Source organism: Conger conger, chromosome 9 (genome assembly GCF_963514075.1).
Source record: "Conger conger chromosome 9, fConCon1.1, whole genome shotgun sequence".
Taxonomy (NCBI): domain Eukaryota; kingdom Metazoa; phylum Chordata; class Actinopteri; order Anguilliformes; family Congridae; genus Conger; species Conger conger.
This window is the reverse complement of record NC_083768.1, coordinates 27700390-27723297: the sequence shown is the minus strand read 5'-3', so window position 1 is coordinate 27723297 and position 22908 is coordinate 27700390. Positions and strand designations below refer to the sequence as shown.

The 22908-nt window shown below is 42.8% G+C and overlaps 1 protein-coding gene and 1 long non-coding RNA gene across 5 annotated transcripts in view; one reads left to right on the top strand and one right to left on the bottom strand.

Annotated features, from left to right (window-relative positions):
* The window catches only part of agap3 (ArfGAP with GTPase domain, ankyrin repeat and PH domain 3), a 242271-nt gene that overhangs the window by 21165 nt on the left and 198198 nt on the right, over positions 1 to 22908 (bottom strand). For all 4 annotated transcript variants that reach the window (XM_061253759.1, XM_061253760.1, XM_061253761.1 and 1 more), the window contains exons 13-15: positions 19329 to 19490; positions 4075 to 4229; positions 1527 to 1617 (exon numbers count right to left, since the gene is read on the bottom strand). In XM_061253759.1, coding sequence (XP_061109743.1) covers positions 1527 to 1617; positions 4075 to 4229; positions 19329 to 19490 — 408 coding nt within the window. The remainder of the gene's footprint in view (positions 1 to 1526; positions 1618 to 4074; positions 4230 to 19328; positions 19491 to 22908) is intronic.
* On the top strand, positions 508 to 21793 carry LOC133136339 (uncharacterized). Its single transcript, XR_009709512.1, has 5 exons — positions 508 to 616; positions 4097 to 4242; positions 4606 to 4687; positions 9937 to 10059; positions 21630 to 21793. It is a non-coding gene; the product is annotated as an uncharacterized LOC133136339 (long non-coding RNA).

The following is a 22908-nucleotide window of genomic DNA, read 5'->3' as shown; positions in this document are numbered from 1 at the left end:
ATTCCAATCATCATGTCTTTACATCTTACAATGCTATATTGTATCTAGGCTCTGTGGGATGGGACAGTGGTCAGTCGGTGCTATTGCTGCTTCTCTCAGTATGTTGTACAACAAAATTATTCAAGATCAGCAGAGAATTTAAACGAAAAGAGATTGCAAATTGTTCCAAATGCAAGGGGTTAATTTTTCATTTTATTTTACATTTCCAAATGTTTAACTGAACTTTGGTTAACCCCACTGGTGATGTCTGCTTTTCAGTTTAGCGATTGGTTAATTAGTGGTGATCAGGCTTGTTTTTATTGTGACCTTTAATGTAATTGGCTGTACATTTGATTGTGTTACTTTGTTTTAAACCAAACGTCTGGGATTTCGTTTTTTTGACCATGGCAGAGTCAATGCACATGCATAACTGCGGGCTAGCTCGCAACAGAAAGTTCTAGAATTTAGAGGAAGGGGAAATCGTGTTGAGATTTTTAACGGCGAGCTAGTACGCAGCTGAAGTAGTTTTTTAATTTCCAGAACGGGAACCATTTGTGAGACTGTAATGGGTGTGAGAAACTACGTGGGATGGAAATTACTTTCAACGCTGAAGACCTCCGTTCTCCATGCATAAGCCGTGAGTACACTAAATACTGATCTCCAATGAGGAAGCACGACAACTTATATTTAATGGACATTTTCTTACGTCCGTTTGACTCGTGTGTGATCTACAGTTAGCTAACGTTAATTGCAGTGTGTGTTTGTGGGTTGTTTCTGGGGGATACAAAGAGTAAGGAGTATTTTTAACGGTTAAGTTTGTTTCGTTTTTTGCGTTTTGTGATGCTGTACAGTAGGCTATGTAGCCTACCTATATGGGGGCTCGGTGATTATATCATCTGGTTCGCTTAGACTAGCCTAGCTAGCTAACAATGAATTTCACCATCTACATTGCTGGCCCAGGTACCTAGATACCAGTCATAAACGGAGTACAGTTCGGGTGTCACTATCTCGTTTGGTATTGGAGCAAAATTGTATTCTTTCCCATCGAGACAGGTGTTCACATCTTATCCTCAGCACCTATGTAAGTCAATGCATTATTTATTTAGGAAATGTAAGCAGATAATGACAGAGCTTCGATTAAAGTGTCAGCAAAACAACTCCATAAACGCCAGAGTTTATCCCAGAGGAAAAATGAAGTGGCAAATCTCAGCGACAAATTACTTTTAGGATGAAACGCATCCTTTATATCTATTTTTTCTATCTCAACTTATAACAAACTGCAAGCTTAGTTCCCCATTTTAACCGATGAGTAGGCAACAGAACCTACAAAGGGAATTCAACCTACACTCGGAACAAAACGGTGATGTCACTTAAGATCCCACCCGTGGGTGAGAGGTACACTCTGGGGTATGCTCCATTTAGTCAGGTAAGCTCAATTACGAATGTTTTTTGGCAAAAGTGAAAATTGCCAGTGAGCGTGTTCACGTTAATGCTAAGTGCGTTATACGGTAACTGTGCTAATAAAGGACTGATGTGATGGTACTCACTGGCCGCTTCACAGTCCACACAAAAGCTGTTCCCTCTCACGTTCCGGATGGACTGAATGGCCACCGCGTCGCTCTGACTGCCCAGGCGAGACTGCGAGGCGAGGAAAGACTTTCGTTAAGAGTGGGCTTTCCTTTGAGGTCAGAGGAGAGCCCTTCTGTCCAGACCAGAAAAGGGCCCTTTTCCAGAGACTGGAGGAAAGACTTTAGGAAGAGATCAGAGAAGAGCCCTTCATTAGAAACTAGAGGAGCCCCGTTCCACACACAATGAAGTAGAGGCCACTTGTTAGAGACCAGAGGAGAGCTGGAGAGGGGGTTCAGCTGGGAGAGGAGGAGGGAGAGGAGGAAGGGGAGGGGGGCTGACTGATATGAATATGAGGTTCTCGCCCGCATGCTGACATGGGCCGTGTTCCTATCCTGATGCCTGTCAGCTTTAATAAGGGGTTCCCACGCTGCACTGATCCTGTCTGCCTCTGTCACGCAGGTAGGAACAAGGAGAGGGATGAGGGAGGAAGAGAGATACAAAGAATAACAGGTGAAGGGAGAGAGAAAGGGAGGGGAGGGAAAGGGAGTGGGAGAAAGGGAAGGAGAGAGGAACTGGGATGGAGGATGAGAGAGACCAAGGAAGAGGAGATATTACTGCAGATATTATTGCTCATTTGGCCACAGGTACGATTAATTATTAGATCTCAAGTGTGATATTACTGCTAATGTTCCTAATCTGAAGTTCTTCTGAAAAGAGAATTGAATGACACAAACATCACAGCCTAATGCTATAGTATAACGACTCCCTAAATGCATTCTGATTCACTTATATGACGGACATCAAGTGGGCATATAAAGCACATCTCTGCAAGAGAAGCACAGCTTAAAGCAGTCCAACATCCACGCATGCTAAAAATAAGAAGTGCAAGTAAAAACTAACTCACCTGTTCAGTTCCATGGCCTGAGCTGGCCATCGGCTGCCTCACCCAGAAAATGTAATTTCACACGCATACATAAAGCCTTCGGTATACATTTCTGTTGGTGAGTCGCGATGCATTTTAATTTTACAAGGCCCTCATCACTTACATGTGAATAGCATTTATGAACATCACTGCCCGATGAGCTACTGGAAAAACACACAGTGCTGAACTAGCTGGATGGTATGACTTCCTGGTTTCTCAAGGGTGTTCTCTCAGAGGGCAAGAGTGATGTCATATAATGCATGGCAAGCATTTGGCTGCTCTGTCTGGAATGCTTGCTCAACTGCTGAAAAGAGCAAGGCCATTTTTGGGAAACTGTTGATGTTGAATTCCTAAAAAATCCTAGTCTTCATTGATTCTAGATTTTAGAGTATAAAAAACCATGAGCCAATCAGATGCTTTATAAAAACTGTAATTAGATTTGATTTTTACTTTTATTTTACATTACCTTGCCTTATATTTAGTAATGTCTTTAGTATTATTATTTTTTTTACATTAACAAGTTTGTCGAACCATTATGTGTGTCGTGTTCAAGATCTGTGTGCAGTAGATTAATAGATTGTTTAGGAGGAATTATCAGACAGATTATCAGGTGATCATTATTGTTTGACCCTGTTATAATGAGTCTGCTGCACTCTCGTTAATGGATAACCTTTGAGTCTGTTCTATGCATACTAACACGTTTTACCAGGAGTGAGCAGCAGACTGTTGTACCTGTTAAATGCACACTGCTGAATTACAAAATCATGTGTATTCTACTAATGTGTAATTAAGTATGGAACTGTAATTATTCTCAATTTAAGGCTTGTTATCTTAACCCAGTCGGTGCATAAATTGATCTGAAATGCGAATGTATATTGTCTTAATTAGCAGTGATTGTGAGTGATTTGTAGCGTGAATACAGTACATACAGGTGTGCTGTGACCTGGTCATCTTACCTGAAAACTTTGATAGGACCTGATGGGATTCTATGTAGATGGGTAAATGTGCTGTTGATTATGCAGCTCTCGAGAAAATGCAGTCAAAACAGCTTCATTTTACAGATTACTTATTGTGGCTAATGATTTGGCCAGGCTTCTATCTGCATTTTTATCTCAAGGGACTTCCTGGATTAATACTGGTTAAAAAACATTGACATCAATGAAGAAACATGGTGCAAAACCAATGTTGCAAAAGACTGTTCATGAAACTTACCAAATCCGCTACAAATATGCATATCATTGAACAAACAAATTGGTGATCGATACAGAATTGTAAGAAATCTGGAGCACATATCTGGCTTCAGTATGGCTTCACATTTCATTTAGCATATTTCAAGCTTATTTTAAAGCCAAGCATTCCAGGACTTGACTATCCATAACATAAAGATAATTTTTACATAACAGGTAACAATTTACCAATATGCACGGAACAGGAAATATTATTGTCAGAAAACATTTCTGCTCGGTAGCCCCTTACACTAGTCTAAGACAAGGCTCGAGCAATGCAACCCACAAAGATACAAACATACGCAGATCACTTAACACTTGTAAAGGCTGCATGAGCTTCAGCTGGTGGAGAACCCTCAGCTGGTGGATAACCCTCACCTTATTCTTGCTGCTCTCACAGGACTGTAGGCTGGCGAAGATCTGGCTCTCGATGGCCTGCACCCACAGCTCCCGCTCCTCATACGTGGAGGCCTCGAAGTGCCACATCTGCCCCGTCAATGAGACGATGTTGAACTCAAACGACTCCTCTTGCTCTGGAAGACAAAGGTGAGAGGGCGCACACGTTACCATACTACCCCACCAGTCATCTGAAGTGCATGCTCCATACGGACTGCATCTCTGTATAAATAGGCTCTGGCCTAGTTGACATCGGTATCCAAAACTTCAAGGTGGTTTACCCAACATCCAAATTTGGACATTTGGTATTGCCCAATCCAAACCTTCTCTACAACACCCACCCCCATCCCACACCCACTGTATTTTCTGCAACTGTTATACCTAGCGCCTGCTTAATTGATACACAAATTCTCCTTGTCTTCGAGAAAATGTTCTGTGTCTTGATTTAATGTCATAACTACTTCCAACTGGCTGAAAATCAAGGTATTGAAAAACATCCCTCTGCTTCCTTAGCAAGTCCTGATTATGTGGGGAAACAAAAGTTGTGGCCTGCGCACAGATCTGCCGGCAGACGACTGAGGCAACCCTGGCCCGAGTGAGTAATGCCAGCCTTCTCCTCCCAGCACATGCTCCATCTCGTAGTAAAATGATTTGTAATTACCTAATTAGGGCTATGCAAATAATGCGCTCATTTGCATAATGCAGAGTTCCCGCGAGCCTAGGCATGGCGAAGCGTGTTTACACAGAGGGGAGCGGCGTGATCTGATGCCGTATCGTTTCCCTGTAAATTGGACACGGAGGCATAACACAGAAATGTACAGAGCTCTCCTTTCTCTGGACATTAAACGCTGTCGCGGCATCCAGTCAACAGTGTAGGAGCGATGTTATACTCGGGAGATTTCTGGAGAAGTCCTCTTGCTCTTGTCCTGTTCTACACTAAACCTGCCTTGCGGCTCACCTGAAGCAACATTTTTTCCCACTTCAAATGTTCCGACTGCAAAATAGCCTGCTACTTACTGCTGTGCACGTAGTTAAGGGCCTGCAGAATATGAGTTCCCCGACAATACCGCACCCACTAGGGCCGAAGATGCCGAAAAGGGAGGTTAATGGCTGCAGGTCAGGATCATTGTTAGCGCCGACATCGAGAAGATTATTTAAAAAATAAATAAATCAGATTCCGTATTTGTCAGCATGTTGTTAATCAGACAGGGTTACAATCAACTGGAAAAAGGGAAGAGCTAACGAGAGCAATCATTACTCATTTGATGTTGCCGGCTGTCATTGTGGGCAAAATGGGGCTCTGTTAGCGTAGGGCAGACACAGGGTCTGTGTGCAAATTACTTCCAGGGAAAAGGCTTCAGTCCAACCCGAGGCAGCCACAATGTCTCACTCTCACAGAGAATGGAGGCCTCCAGATAAAAATAAATAAATAAAATAAAATAATTGAATGAAAATAAAATACATTATGATGGCAATAAATGATGATGAAATAGAACTGAACCTCCTTGATGCTTAGCAGGCACTTTAGCCAAGTGAAACTCTTTGGAAAAAAAAAAAAATTTCAATCCCAAGAAAATCACGTGCGGATTGATTTTTATGCACTAGCAACTTAGTATTTGTGTGTTACGTTAAAATATGCAAACCACAAAGACGGCAGCATTTAATTTAGGCAGAGTAACAGCACAATAATACAATAGAATACATCAGAATAATACAGAGTAATACAAAAGGGATATGATCATAGTCACATGCTGTGATTATGCAAAGTCATCAATACAGTAATATGGTTTTAATTGTACTAGGCATATTTAGGTGCAATTACATTTAACTGCTTGAATTCTATTGCACTCTTAAATGATGTAATGTAGCTCATATCAAATATTTAAAAAATGTGTTTGATTAAAAAACACCTTGTATACCCCATATAACCAACCCCAGCAGTGTGTATTTGAATAAAAAAAAAAAATAATAATAATAATAATTCCATGAAAAACTGATAAAAGTTCTCTGAGCTTAGACTGGAACTACAGCCAGGCACAGGAGCAGGCAGGCTTCAGAACGACAGATGTGTGACATTAATGTTGCCGGCGCGATGCTCCAGTGGAAGGGTATCTCTTAGGGCGGAAAGCAATAATCCAATTAGGTCTACAGCATCTTCAATTATCTGATTTAGATACTGAAAGTGACTTCAGGTCACAGGATCAATACAAAGCCCGGAGTCATGTATTTGAATAAAAGCCTGGTGGGTTGGGGGGTGGTGATTGGTTTGCAAAGCTTCTCATATGGGTGAGAGGCCGCTAATTCCATTATTATTAAGTTAATTTAGGATAAACTTAAGAGCGGGTATTTTCCCTTTAGCATCAATGTCAGTGAAAACAAAGTCAGAAAAGGAAATTAGAACCTGCAGTCAATTGCAGAGTTGCAAGGTGGAAATATTTACTCAATGCCTAAGAATAATAAAATATGTAAATATAATGGTGAGAAGAGTACATTCAGCACACTCTGCCTAGAGAGTATCTAGCAATGTGCCAAGCCTGGACTCCTAGTTTCTACTAAAGTTCCTGTGCTGAGGTACCTAGTACCTAGCCCCCACAATTGGGTCAATTACATGTTTCAACCTTCTCTGATTCTCTGGTTTGAAATGCAGAACTAGTCAATTATCAATTAATGCATTTGCATTTTCAGTCTTCAGAGGAGTATGATGCCCAACAGTGAACACAGCATTCTAGACACGGTCCAATAATGGACAATAAGCCAAAGCAATTCCTCTGAACTCTTTTCTGGTTTTGGCACCATGTCCACAGCCCGATATACTTGGGTCAGCTCTCATGCCCAAGTCTTTTTCATACTGTGTTGTTTATTGTGGCATCCACCAATGAAACAATTATGTCTGAAATAGATATTGGCCACAGGCAGAAATTTATACTTTGCGGTGTGGAATTTCACATGCCAGGGGTTAGCCAATGCCGAATGAAAATATTCTGACCAGTAATACAATGAACAGCAATTTTCAGACATTATCAGGCACATTTGCCATATGTCATGAAAACGTGAATAACTCACAAGTTGATACTGACTGGAAATGCAGTTGATGGCCACACTTATGACTGTGGGGAAAAATAATACATTTATTCTTTGAAGAATAATGAATATTTCTAGGGTACAAAGTAGGAGCAAATCTGAGCATGCGTTACCTGAACACATATTTATTTGTATATACAAAGAAATACATTAGAAATGTATAAAGAAAAATGCCTATAGCAATTGGCTTCTAGCTGCCACTCCAGCAAGAAAATCAAATCAAATACTAAATGCGTGGCACTGATGCCCTGGTGTGCCAATCACAGACAGCATACAGCACAACACAAGGTCTTAGACTCTACTTCTGAACAAATAAATACCACCCTTATCAGCCTTAATAACAATGATTAATGCACACAAGTACCAATCAGTACTTAACATATTATCATTTGGAATTCTCAACGAGATATAGCCTGGGCCTTGCCTGTTCACTGAATAAATCTTCCTGTAGACAATAAGTCAAATCAATAAATGAATCAAATGATTTAATCCATCATTACACTTTTTCTTCTCTTTGGCCTCTCTTTTGGTCTTTCATGAAATATCTTGAGTATGTCAAAGGCAGAAACAGAGGACTTGGTTTTGAGAGGTAACAGTCCACTGCTCACGTCTGCTTGCTGCTGAATTCCAGCTTCATTCTGGCTCCTGTCAGAAGCTAATTCGGGTCAGGTGTAAATTAACCTGACACTCGTACGCCTAAGTATGAGGAAGGAAGCATTTTATAAGCGACCTCCCCCTCCATCCAATATCTGCTCCAAGTTAGACTGGTTCCTTCATTATGAGGTGGCATTCCACAGGGCCTGGAGATTATATGCTCCTAACTGCTGCTAATAACAATCGGAAGAAAACAAATTATTTTGTTGGCTGACCGGGCGATAAATTACAGGCATTAAAACAGGTAATTTGACTAGGGACCAGGGAGAGAGAGAGGGAAAGAGAGAATGGGAAGAAGAAAGAGATGGGGGAGGGAGCTGAGGGGGACCATATCACAACCTACTTCAAGTAAGAAAACTTCCACAGTCTTCCATATAGGTAAGCAAGCCCATACAGACACATACCCAGTCCACGACCAATCCAGCTCCCTCCAATAATGGACATACTCCCAGCGAAGGCAATGTGAATAAAATGTGATTCCCTCCTAATGATGGTGTCTATCCACACATGCCATAGAAGAAAATAAGTCGACCTGCTTGTAGAACTAGCACCCCATCAGCTGTTTAGTCAATATAAAATAAAACTATTTTGCAAAGTGAAAATGATCTGTCAGCACCACCAATGTGTAAAACCGTATGCCCACTGATACACAGTGACAGGTATCATGTGCAGATAAAAACATGGCAAGGTACAATGATGTCACAACTATGTATGCTGCGGACTGCGTGCACATGGTCAATGCCAGATCACGTAAATGCAGCGGAAATGGCAAAAGTCATTCATTTACATGTGTTTAGCAAAAGAATAATTAACACTGCCTGTTGTCAAGCTTAATGCTTATCGCCGGATCCATCTCCAATCCAGCAGTGGCCCATTTACCTCAATGACTGCGATAATTACAGCATTTCTGTATATTGTTGTGATTATCACTTTTTAATGTTAGAAATGCATGGCCGCAGTTTTACATGACCTTAGTATCAGCTATGTAAAAGCGTGTGGTAATTGCCATATTAAGTTGCAGCTGACCTAAGGTTTAATGTTGATTGTTTGAGCAGGGGCAGAGGAATGGTAAGGTATATGATGAGCAAATGAACATTTCTGTATGTAGTAGCCCAGCTGGGCCAACACAGATGACATTAGGTTCTGCTGGGAACCTGAAACACATGTTGTGGATGTTGTATGGATCTGGTCAGCCCACTCCCCTTGAGTATTTGGTTTGCACATGCTCCAGTCTTGAATTGATAACGCTTTTTGAAGTACATTTGAAGACTAAATTCCGGTAGAACCACCAGCACTTAATCGGTTTTTTGATAAAATGCCAGAACATCCGAAGGTCCATTAAGTTGAAATGTTGTGTTCAAATCCATTCCAGGCACAATTTAGCCTACCTCTGTAATAACAGAGCACAAAAAGGCAACAATTGTGGAAATGAAAGCATCAAACTTGACAAGCACTTAGGGGTCAGGACAACCCAGCAGGGGGCCAGAAGCGGGTCAGTCAGTCCTCCAGGACAACAACTGATGCATGTAAACATCTTATTAGCACTGATGTGCAGCGCCAAAGCAATGACAACGATAACGGCGGACTAATGACAAGTCTAATTGGACCTGTAATAGCAGTCCGACCACGAACAGGACCATCAACGCTTACCGATGACCACTGAAAAGCCCAGCTCATCCCCGGATCCGAAGACAGAGTACAGATCTTCAGAATGCGCCGCTCATGATGCATGTTAACCCTGCAACCCCATTCCGCACACTATGCAAGCAACAAGTCCTTTCAAATTAGAGCTAAATTAACATCGCCGGGGCGGCCGGCACGCATGAAGGAATGCAATTTAAATCCAATATGAAGCGGAAGCGTGGCGAATAGGGCAAATATGATTTGCCTTAATTAACACGGCGCAATAGAAATTACAATGTAACCGTGTCAGTGTTCTGCGGCGGAGCCTGCCTTCTCCCCTACTCTGGAACGGCCCCTCGGTACTTCGGGAACCCAAAAGCCACTTTTGCACATCATGGGACATGGAACATTGGTGCACTAACTTTTCTGGCAATGCGAGCGGCTCCGCTTGTTCACACAACCAACAGCTGCCCATTATTTTAACAGGTTAACGGCATTCGCAGACGACGGTGCCCGTCTCAGCAAGCACCTGTCAAATACTTGACAAGAGCGAACAGTGGAATGGAAGAAGGTCAAGAGCATAAGCAAGATGCATGCAGTCCTGGAGAGGTATGATTTTGTACACTTTCCTAATTGTTAATGAAAAGTGAATCATAACTGCTAACATCCTGCCGCATATGCACGTACACCGACAGGAACATTAGAAACGTTTGCACTTTTATACTGCAACTACTACAACTGAGTTGTGTACGGTTGGATCATTGATTTACATGCTCCGTTTAGTCTACCTTCTCATTTTACAGTAGCTGAACAACATGTAGAACAAGTTGACATTTTCATACTTAATTATATGGCTTTGTTCACACTAATTAACACTAATTAACATCATGTTAATGTTAATATTACTAGCTTTTCAGCTTACACATTGCCAGGGCAGCTTCTTCAGAATTCTCTACTTGAGCCAGTACAAGGCTAAATGTGTGAAAAAGGTTAAAGAGTCTGGCAGTCTTTGTCATAGCTTCTCAGAATATAGACACAGAAACACAGTAACAATGCTACTGTACATTCATGGTTCTTCATCAAGAAATGTCAGTATGAAGTTTTGGTCACATTATATATGGAACGTGGTTTTCACGTCCGCGTTCCTCTGGATCATTTGCACCGGGTGTGACGCACATCCCCAGGCACGCTCCAGAGGGCCCAGGCATTGTTTTTTTGGTGCTGGAATCTTTACTGGTTCTGGACCTCCCTCGGAGCAGCTTTATTGGCTGCGCATGGATGGGCCGGACATTTCAATGACGACTGGCAACAAACAACACAGACAATTCCTTTAAAATACCATCACTCTCATTATGTAGTCTGGCCTTTACTTTGAACAACACAATTTAAGGAAGTGTGCAATGTGCAGTTTTCCCCCCAAGCGAACAACACAATTTTATTTGATAATGGAAAAGCGCCGCATTGTTGATACGGATAAGCAACATTTCCCTATGCTTGTTATTCTAAGTTAAGGCCAAACCTATTGAATTCCACTGTGATGCAATAAAATGGAGGTGGTCTTAATCGCATTCCACCACCGTCACCAGACCCTGTAAACTCCAGAGAAGACAGGGAGCATTCGTTTCCAGCACACTGCACTGGTTCTTTCCAGCAGATAGAAACATTTGGAAGGGGCCTTCAACTGAAACCCAGTCATCAGTGAAATGTACTCACTTTGAACCAGCATCTCCTGTTTCTTTGCTTTCAAAACCTGGATTTCTTTGCTGTACCAGCATGACCCCTGAAAGTACAAACATCCAGTCCATACCATGCAAACCTACCCTCAAACTTAAACTCCAACAATTAGGTTCTTTGAAGCGGAGATGGAGTAAACGGTTCCATTAATTTAAGGGCCAATTCTATTGCCATAGTACAAATGTAGGGGGGGGGGGGGACACAGGAAAAACTCACTGGGTCCAGAAGTCACATGGCACTATATAAAGTTGGTTCACTGTGTGGATTGACAAGGGTTTGTCTATTGGTGGTGATGATTCCGTATGATTTGATTTCTTGGTGTCAAATTCAACTAGGCAAAGGGTCTTGTCTGAACCAACCATAAAAGCAGACAACATAGTAATCAATACAAATGCCACCAATTGTGAACAGATGGTACAAGGGCCAGAATTGTGAGGCCCACAACTGGCAGTGTAGAAGAGAACAGCGGCATGTTTGAAGCTTCAGGAAGGCTAGCCTGCCCTCCTCTGGGAGTCCACCTGCTGCTTGCTAATTTAGCAACAGTGGGCCACGGCAGAATGTCCGGACACTATATCAGCACCTGCGGGGATAAGGCAGTGCAGCCGTGCCTGTGTTCAGGTGCTGGTGCCCGAGCCTCCATATCTGGGTCCCGAGGAACGGAGTGGGATAAAGAGCACAGCAGGACATCGTTTGCGAGGGGCGTGTGTGTTTATTTGTTTGCATGCCTTGCGGAAAGGTGTAAATGGAGGAGGTGGGGGGGGGGGGGGCTGCACCTCGGACGGGAGTGACGGTTATTTACGATTTCTGTTCGGGGGCACGTATCGGGCGGTTTACGGAGAGAGGTGTTCCCGATCCTGCCGAATTAACAGCCGGCTGGGAAGAACAAGTAAAGCTGGCACCATTCGTTACTGTCAGAGCCCTGCCTGCTCATTTTACACATCATTAAAGCCAATATTCCTAACCTGTATTAGAGCAATCAGAACTGAGCCATTACCGAGACACCGGCCTCAGGGGAGCACCAAAACTACAAGAGGAGACAACACTACACCACTCTCTTTCTCTCCCTCACACACACACACACACACACACACACACACACACACACACACACACACACACACACACAAAGATCCAAACGACAAACACTCATGGACATACATACATACACACAGGCATGTGCAGAGACACACATACAAAAAAAAAAACCTCTCCCCACAAAGACACAACAATGCACAAACACACACGCACATTCCTGTGACATAATGCCAATTAGTATGAGAATTAAAAGAAGCAGTATGATAGCCACAACAGTTGTAAGCGTGTCTGTGGGCAGCACGTGCAGTGGGTGAGGGTGGATCTTGTTATTCCACTCCTGAAGTGCTGCAATCAGAGCTGCGCCCATTACGACAGCGGAGGCTCCAGGGACAGATTTGTGAAATGAGACCGAATGGGAGAACGACAATACATTGTATTGAGATAAACACCCACCATTAGCGCAGGCAGTTAAACCTTCATTTTCTAATCCTGAGCTGGACACCGGGGGTCTTTAACTCTTGCTGCGCTGAGATTGAGGGGGGGCATTAGCCCTATACCTTCGTCTGATGTCCATAATCTGTTCTCCTGGGCGCAAGCAGAGGGCCACCTTGACATGGTAGGTTTTCTTTCCACAGCATTTGTCTATCCAAAGTTTCTCCTGCCCCAGACGTATCAGCTCAGCAACACTGATTCATTTTGAGACATTTTTAAAGTTGGCGAACAATGTCAGATTAAAATTTAAACAGTTCCATTCAATATATTTTTTACCCATGTTCTACCATTGCCTACACTACTGGAAAGAATGGACTACCTGGAGAACAGCAGGAGCAACAGTATTTGTATATCACACTCAGAAAAGACCAATGCATTACTGTGGATAACTTAACCTGCCAATAAACCTGCCAATAAACCTCCAACGCCTTCAAGGTAAAAACCTGAAAACTTTGAGGGATGACCAAAAAGACAGATGTGTTTGAGAAATGGTAAATGGTTGGAATTTATATAGCGCCTTTATCCAAAGCGCTGTACAATTGATGCTTCTCATTCACCCATTCATACACACACTCACACACCGACGGCAATTGGCTGCCATGCAAGGCGCCGACCAGCTCGTCAGGAGAATTTGGGGGTTAGGTGTCTTGCTCAGGGACACTTCGACACATCCCAGGCGGGGGATCGAACTGGCAACCCTCCGACTGCCAGACGACTGCTCTAATTGCTTGAGCCATTTGACGCAGATACTGCTTTATCTGCATGAGTATGTGCTTCTAAGCTAAGCTAAACATGAAGTTTATCTGAATAAAAATGTTATTAAGCAATTCAAATATTGGACATGACCTATAGCTATGAGCACAATGTACATATCAGCAATGTATGCATGTACGAAATGCGGCGTTGTGGACGTGGGTTAAGAATACAAGCAGCTATCACATTCATCTGCAACAGTAATTTAGTAATCTGTCAATAAACCAGTCAAAAAAAACCAGTCACTGTAATTGTTGCTGAATGTCAAAATTATACACCATACAAGAACATTTATTGACTTCTGCTGAATAGCTAACTAGGGACTAGTCTGTTTTTCAATGCTAACAATTATTGCGTTGTGCAAAGCTAAGTAGAGCTGAACAAAAACAAGTTGAGCAAACTTCATTTCATTTAAAAATATTCAAATAGATTTAAAAATGTAATGCACTTCATATAATCTATAATACAATGTCTGCCCTAACAGTTTGTGTAAAAACAATAACCACCAACAGTGCCAAGATTCGGGCACAATTACATGATTACAAATCTGACATGATTACAAATGGAGTCTGAGGCTCCAGCTCTCCATCAGACTGCATTTGTATGTAACACAACTTTAAAACCAATTTTCTAAAAAGTTCTCCCCCAAGGCACCAATCAAGGCTTTATGATACTAATTCCACAACTTAAACTGGAGTCGCGCCCCTTGGGGAATGTATTCACATTTAAGTCGGAAGAATCTCAGCTCTCAGATGTAAAACAAGACTCCAATGTCTTCCCTTCCGCTCTTCCTTTATTTCTTTCTTTCCTTTTCTTGTCTCTCTTACTCTATTTCTCTCTGTGTGCCTCTCTATTCTGACCTGGCACTGTAAAAAGCAGAAAACAATGAACATTTTACACACTTTTTAAAAGATATACATTAATGACAGTCCCTGACAGACTGCATTAATCACGGGGGCCGCCCCCAGAACACAACTCTTTATCGCCCATCAATTTTCCCGTGGGTTTTAAAGCTGAAGAACGCGCACAAAGAGCCGGTCGCAGGCCACTGCTGAGAAACACATTAAGGGGCTGTCAGTCGTCTCGCCATGCATCCTGCATCATTCTTTAAGCACATGAGAAGTTCATTATCCCGAGGAGCTCTGGCAAAGAGAGGGCTGGGGGATTAGGGGCCGTCTGCATCGTGCTGCGCTGCCGCGGAAGCGTAGCGCAGTGAAGGAGAGAGAAAGGGCAGAGGGTGTGCCACGCCTCAGCTAATCAAAGCAGACCGGCTGATTCTGAGTCGGCATGAGGTGTCACCGAAACCATATAAGGCCCACATTAGCACTTAGTAAATTAACCCATTAATTAATTAGCATTAATTAAACCAAATTAACTCTTGCTACAAATGCCCCGAGGTCCGGCACTCAGGAGTGAACGCAATCAAAGGCAATTCAATTGACAATAATAGCCAGAGGCCAAATCTACAGTTCTTTTTAGGGACAAGTTCTTCAAGCACTCTCACTCTTGACAGTAAGCTGGATGTGACCAACAAAATTGCCTTCAAATTCAGTGTGCTGTTCTAAAGCTTCAACTTGCGAGAACTTTCACAGCTGTGTCCTACCTCATGTCTATTATACTTGGACACTTGTGGGACTGATATAACTGAGCAAACACATGCCTGGCCAATATCAGCTGGAGGAACAATGGGGGGGAAATGAACCCACAACAGAGACAACACAGCAAAATTAATCTTCAGTCCATTCTATATTTTTAATTAGGGACAAAGTAATCTCAACTATTCAAGCAACAGAAATGCATCTCTTAAATTCTTGTACTAAAGCCAAATATAACAGTAAACTCATGTGGATGGACACATTACTGGAAATAATATAAAGAGGCAAACTGATCAGCGAGCAAAAGACCAACAAAAAGATTGAAGGTTACCTCTATTTGATAAAAAACACTATATATATTTTTTTTTTCAAATTATATAAAAACACTAGGGATAAGCTATAAAATAAACAATGCATCCGATTTGTGTGCTGTAAAAATTCATAATTTGTTAAACATCCCATGCAAAATTGTATATTTTTATCACGGCATTAATGTAATTTCTTGAAGAATCTCATAAAACTCTGTGAACAGCTTAGCCCTGCGCACCATCACAGGTAACACTTCTGCGTCACTTTTCAGAGGCTCCCTTACGCAAGCCGTTATTCCCATCCCTGCCCGCTGAGATTGTTCGCCTTCTTAAAAAGCTACGGCTCCTTTGATTTATGATACTTCCCAACAACTAAAATTCAATTTCTGCCTGCATTCTAAGTCTCTGATTGCCCCGTAAATGAGATAAACTGATGGCAATTCATTCAAAGATCCAACCCCTCTTCCCTTTTCTCCCCCTTTCCAGAGACGCAACCTGGGCTCTCTACATGAATGACTCTGATATTTAAGCAATATGTCTGTATTCCAGAAGCGCTCACTAGAACAGACAAGCTGATGCTAATAGGAAATCTTAGGGAAAGAATGAGATCCCCTCTGACAGAGAACAAAACTTTGAGGTTCTATACTGTACGTCCGGCACTTGGAACTGAATTTCCCTCAAGGGATTTCACCGCACTTGTCCCTGGTTATGGTTATGCACTTTGTTGTATGTCGCCCTCTATAAGAGTGTCTGCCAAATGCCTGTAATGTAACGTCCGGCTGTCTGCGTCTTATAGTGCATTTTCCTGGACGTGAGATGCAGGATTGCCACCGTTACCGTGTAGTTCCCGCCCTGAAGCTGGTAGCCAACTCCTCTCCAAATCACTTAGTTCTAGGCTGGCCTAAATTATTCCAAACTAAATGGGACAGAACAAATGTTGAAAAGGACTAAAGGAAAACGTAATGACTCATCAATACAATGCGGGCAAGCGGGCCCGCCCAGACCCCTAAGCCTCTAATGTTCGCAATCAGTCATTCCAGCCATTAACACCATTAACAGAGTGATAGGACAGCCATTGTCAGGCTGCTGTCAGTCAGCAGATGTTCATACAGGGGGTGGTGAATACAAAACGCCATTTTCTACATCTCTTAATGTCCAGCAGGTATGGAACGCCTGCAGCCAAGTAAAATGGCATTAATGCTACGTTGTTATAAGCTACCGTAAGAATCCATTTAGCAGAAGCTCTTATCCAGAGCAAATAACAGCATATACACCATTATACGATGCATGCACACCATTATTCCATGCAATCAAAGAAGGCACCCTACCATCATAAGAAGGACTTAGCTCTCTGCAGCCCTACCAATACAAATACAATTTAACCAACACAATTATTAATTTCAAAACACATACAAAACATGTAATTTTAATTTATTTATCTAAGAGGTTGGCACTAAAGCCAAGTACTGCTAAATCACAAAATGTGAAGATAAGTGGAGTATCCACTGAGGGACCACTGAGCTCAGTGTGCTGCTCACAGTATCAAAAACAACCACAGACATCTCAATCTAACTTTTGGCTGTTAGTGTTTTAGTGTATAAACAGCCCCTCACTGCACAGTGGAAACAAATGAATGCTGCCTGCAAAATCAGGGAATTCTACTGAAATTAACATATAAATAATCCAAATAATCCATCGCTAAATGTGCTTAATGTTCGTACACTTTAAAGTGTGAACAGCCAACAGGATGATACTCGGAACAAACATAAACAGATAAGAGGGTACACATGGATCTCATAAAAAGCCATGATGATTTTAAATGCTCACATTTAGGAAGCGTTTACGCTAACATTATTAATACATTTACACAGGGCGTAAATCATTTAGGATGTATTTACGCTAACGTTATAAATACGTTTATACAGGGTGTAAATCTTATTGATTGATCACTGCCGACATCCCTTTTATGGCCTCTAAAGTGCTCTGCAGTGTTTCTACACTGCACCTCCATTAAAGGGCACCATTCATCATCTCAGAAAAGAATCAGAATTAATTGGCTACAGGATTTATTGTGGCTCCCCCGCTGTGAACGGAATCAACAGCTCCTCCAGCCGCCATCTCGGGGAGGAGAGGGGCCGGGCCGGGCCGTCGCGGGATAGCGAAAGCCTTCCTCATCCAGGATCCGCAGGGCTGTGCTCGCCCCCTCTCTGCAAAGCTCCTGTTTTACTTGGCCACTCACCAACAAGTGTGGAATAATTAGATTTTTGGATCAAGGACTCTAAAAGTGTTGTTTGGCTGGGCAGGAGATAAGAGGGCAGGAAAGCATAGTTGGACTGCACTCAGATTATGCCGTTGACCTGTGTTCTTGACACCAGATATTGTGGAGTTCTCCTTCTCTCAGTGTACAGGTCAGGGCTGCCCATGCAGGCAGTAAGCACTTCTGACAGGGCTTTGGGTTTGTGTTCCTCAATAAAGACCAAGTGGAATCACATGCAGCAAGGGGAATCACACCCAGCAAGTGGACATCAACTTGAAGGGATAGGGACTGAGAGGGCTGGCTGAATCGCAAATATATGACTACAATGTTCTTAATTGTACATTATCATGCTGGTGTTATGATCACGACTGGTAATTGAAGGCAATAGCATTTTAGAACACAATATATACAATATTATTCTGGTGTGGTCTGAGCTTCTCTCTTAGTTGAATTTTCCCACTTTTTAAGCATGGTCAACTCTTCCAATCACTTAAAACACGTGTGTACATACACACAAACACACACACACACACACATAATAATATATATATGAAAAGTCAATTATGTTGCTTTATGGCCCCAAGGACTTGCCTTCTAACAAAAACCATCCAATCTGATCTCATCAGCATTGGTACAACCCATCTTATTCAGTTTGCCCCATTTACCATCCGTCAGGGCTTCTGGTATCACTCACAGAAACAAACGACCCCTCTCCCTCCCCTATCCGTGACTGATGGGTAGGATTGTTCTGCCGGGTCTTTTCGGGGTGGGGTGTCTGAACAAGCATACAGGGGGTGAGGGGAACAGGATGGGGCCTGGGGGGGGCAGGCTGATGAAGCTTCTCAGCAGTGTGGTGGGAACCCTGGGCCTAATTCTGGACATTACTCAGACTGGGTCATGATTAGGTGACAATTGGGTTTCTGCTTGGTGGACTGTTGGTTCTGAACATCACTAGGGCTGGGTGAGTGTTGGTTCTGATCATCACTAGGGCTGGGTGAGTGTTGGTTCTGAACATCACAAGCCTGGGTGAGTGTTGGTTCTGAACATCACTAGGGCTGGGTGAGTGTTGGTTGTGATCATCACTAGAGCTGGGTGGGTGTTGGTTGTGATCATCACTAGAGCTGGGTGGGTATTGGTTGTGATCATCACTAGAGCTGGGTGGGTGTTGGTTCTGGATCATTACTGGGTGCTGGGTGCAACTTGGTCAGTCAGAAGCATCACTGATTACTTCTAAGCAAATATTGGTTCAACTGACTAATGATGCTGAAATTCCAACTGCAAATTTTCAAGGAGTCCCTCACCAGCCCCAACCAGTGTTCTTGGCAGTCAAATTGAATTGGGAAGGGCATAACCTTGTTGCTGATTAATCAAATTACACAAGCTAACACATTTATAGTTTTAACTGCCAATTGGAATATAAGATGAAATTGAAGAAAAGTCCCCCATCGCTAGAAAATTAAACCTTCGATTGAGATCTGGTATTGAATGACCACATGTGAATACTGGGTACATCCAATGAAAGACCAATTCTGGCTTTAACAAGATTGGTCTTTCCTTGCATCTGTTCCATTTCTTAAAACCTATTAATTTAAGAGAAGATGCAATGAGCTATACTTGAATATCACATGCCCGTTAATGTTCTGGATCTTTATTGAACAAATTCAGGGTAGTGTCCGAGGGGTGTTGCTTTTGGGCTAGCCCTACCTTCGTTTCCGGCGGACGGACCGTCCGGTTTGGTGATCCCTGTGCTCTTTTTCCGTCTGTGTTTCTTGCGGTTGGCGTGTGGCGAGGGCGGGGGCTCCAGTTTGGGGCTGGTGGCACTGGACACACTGGGACTGGAGCAGAGGGCATCTGCAGTTCCGTTGGCTGGGGGGAGAGAGGAGCATACGGAAGTTATTGAAAGATCGCTGAAAACTCCCAGTAGAAAGACAGCACTGTCATTAACAATTGCAAATTTGGCGGCTATAATTTGTCTTACATAATTGCCTGGAAATGTGCATTTGATTCTCTTTAGACCATCTTTCATAGACTGCGTCTTTCACTGATTCTACATTGGACAAAAAATACTTGAATTAGACAACAGTTGGCCATTATACTGCGTCATTGTTTGGGATCACAATCACAGCACTATATTGGGAACGTGAAAGCTGTAAAACTGGTCACCAGTAAGAGAGTACTTTTTGACCAGGGGTACAGTGGGTACCCCTGGTCAAAAAGCCTTTTACGATGCATATCTAAGTGAACAGAAGCAAACCTGACCTCTAAATGGTTAAACATGACACTTTTTCAGATTTTAAAGGAAGATGACGTTTTTTATAGTTTATAAATAATAAAAAAAAAGGAAAAAGGCCCTGTGCAAAAGTTTGGGAACCCTGTCAATTAGTACTCTGTAACTCCTATAAGAACTTGTAAATGCTTTCTGTAGCCAGCAAAGCAAATTTTTCCCATTCATCCTGGCTGCAGACCTGTAGCTCAGAAACATTCTTTGGCCTCCTTGCATGTATTTGAGATCTCTACATAGTTTCAATAATTGAAGTCAGGGGACTGTGGTGGCCATTCCAAAACCTTCATCCATCTTTCATGGAGGTACTTCATTTTGAGCTATGTTTTGGGTCATTGTCTTGCTGGAATACCCAACCTCTCTTCAACTTCAATGTCTGGACTGACCTTTGAACATTAGAAGAATATTTGAAGAATTTCTTGATCAGAATAAACAATGAACAATAACGGTGAGTCCATGTGCAAGTTCAACTTCATTATAATTATTCTGTGGCTATTTTACAGGCGTCAATGTATGGCAATTGATGACGACTTCTGTTTGATAAATCCAGTGGAGTTATGAAAATATTGATAAATGAGGACCAATGTGTGAGTGTTGAGTAGATGAGCACTTTATAGTGAGAATTCATGTTTCGATGTGTCTTCTGTGTGAGAATGCATTTTTTTGTTTAGTGTATAATGTACATGTTAGATTTATCAACTTCATGTGTTTAAAAAAAAAAAAAAAGAAGCTTGATGCATGGGTGTGTTCCTAACGAGATGCACAAAGCAAATTCCTCTCAACTATGTCGATACGGCTATAAACTACTGAATAAATGAACACAAATAATATCTCAAGGAAAAACCTCTAAAATATTCAAAGACTCTGAATTAATATCAAGTGTGCAAAATAAAGGATGACAATAGCATGTTCTGGATTGTCACCAGTTAAAATACATTTGTGTTGTGTCCATTGTTATTGTGCCTATTAAGTGCAAATTGTACTTGTAATACATAGGCAACATATTTAATGTACTTGACCAACTGATATAGATATGTCACTAAAAATAAGATGTGAGGCATCAGTTAGTGAGGCAGCCATATCCAAGGACGAAGAGAGGCAGCCATAAAAGCAGTGGAACAGCTGCGACCGTAAAAAGGAAGCAGGTGACAGGCTAGGTACGCCCGGGCCAGGGTAATGAATGGCTATTTAGCCTAGCCGAGGGGCGAGCTTTCGATATGAATGTCCGTGAGTGGCAGAGGTCTGAATGCAGGTGTTGTTTCTTGTAAGTGATTTTACAAATGTGATATTAACCTGCTACTCTGTCAGACCAGGGGGGTGGAGGTGGTAGTGAGGGGGAGAGGGGGGCTGGCCATCTTTCCTGGTTCCTGACACTTGACAGAACATTGGAAGCCATTACTTGCCTGTCCCCCTCCAACCCCCACCGCCCCCCCTGGACACCATTAGGGTCATGAAGACAGCTGGGGGGCAGGAGCGCCCGTTCAGCAGCCCCATATTGCTCCACTCTCATCCCACGCAGGATCGCTAGCCTCCTCCATTGTCTCACATAAAAGACTCATCCTAGTGTGGCAAACTACATTTATCCTCCCTCCCCTTCCCCCAGGAGGAGCGGCGCGGGACAGGGGGCTCCCGTCATCGGCCGCGCGCTTTCATAATTACCGCCCTGATCGCCATTAGCCGGCGTATAATATCGGGCCTAATTCGGTCATTATTTATTCTGACAGGGGAGGCGGAGTCATCTTTGGGGAGCAGCATGGGCACAGCGGGACAGCGTAGCATCGCGGGGTGGAGGACGCCCAAGTTCTCTCACCGCTCCAGGGTACCTGCACCAGGAGGGCGGCCGGAGAGATGCCCGTGCCGGCCCGTCCCTTTACTTTATTTCACACAAAACCGGACCGAAACTTTATATACTTATGTTTTTAACGGTACACCTCGGTATTTTCCACACTATTTTTAAAACAATAAATTTACTGTGAATGAAGTAGATGGTTTCGGAACATATGCTTAGGGACTCCATATTTATCTCTCGTGGGATGTGTGTTGATACTGTGCAGATACAGACAAGAATAAAGTGACAGATTTGATGTGTGTGAATAGTATTTTTTTGCCTCAACTAAGGAAACACAATTCCAGGTTGCACAACATAAGACTGGATTATGTATAAAAATGAACAAATAAACACCCATCAGTCATAGAATAATAGAAAATGATAATTATTTCATTTTAACAAAAAAGAACAATATATATATATATATATATATATATATATATATATATATACATATTGGATCAGTTTTATCAATCTGTTGGGGAGATTAAGAAATATAGACTCCAGTAAGCTGGACATTTTGGAGTGAGCCCACAGCTTGGTGTGTATGGAGGTTATGCTTTCACACGTTTTACGCCATCCAAGCGCATTCAAAGCTGTACACGTGTGTCTGACATTGGGGATCCACAATCTGTTTAATTAACACTCACATGAATGATTAAAATATGTAATCTCTATATTCATAACAGATGTAATGAGGAGCGTAATAATGAGCCGTTTTCAGCGCTGAACATGTTCGCACGTCCACCTCTCCGGCAAAACAGCGAGCGGGGCGTCTGCTTCAATTTCCCAGGCTCCCCCACAACAGCTCCCCCGAGACGCACCATTAGCTGGCGGAGACAGCTGGGGGCACGCGGGTCCAATGAGCCCCCCTCAGCCCCCCCCCCTCAGCGTCTGTCCCGCCTGCTCCGTATGGCTGCGTATGGCTGCGGAGGCTTGTCCCGTGTCAAGCGACATTTATTTAATGTGGCTTGGGGTTAAAGGGGAGGGATTCCTCAGGGGAGCACTATGTCATAAACACTTTTAATTATCAATTTCTGCCCTTAATGGTCTGGAAAATGACCCCTGTCTCCCTCCACCTGTACCACAGGACCACACATATGGAGCCCTGTCTCTTTCGCCGCGCCCCACTTCAAGTGCGCGGACCTTTGTTTCTCGCTTTAGCTGATTTTTCT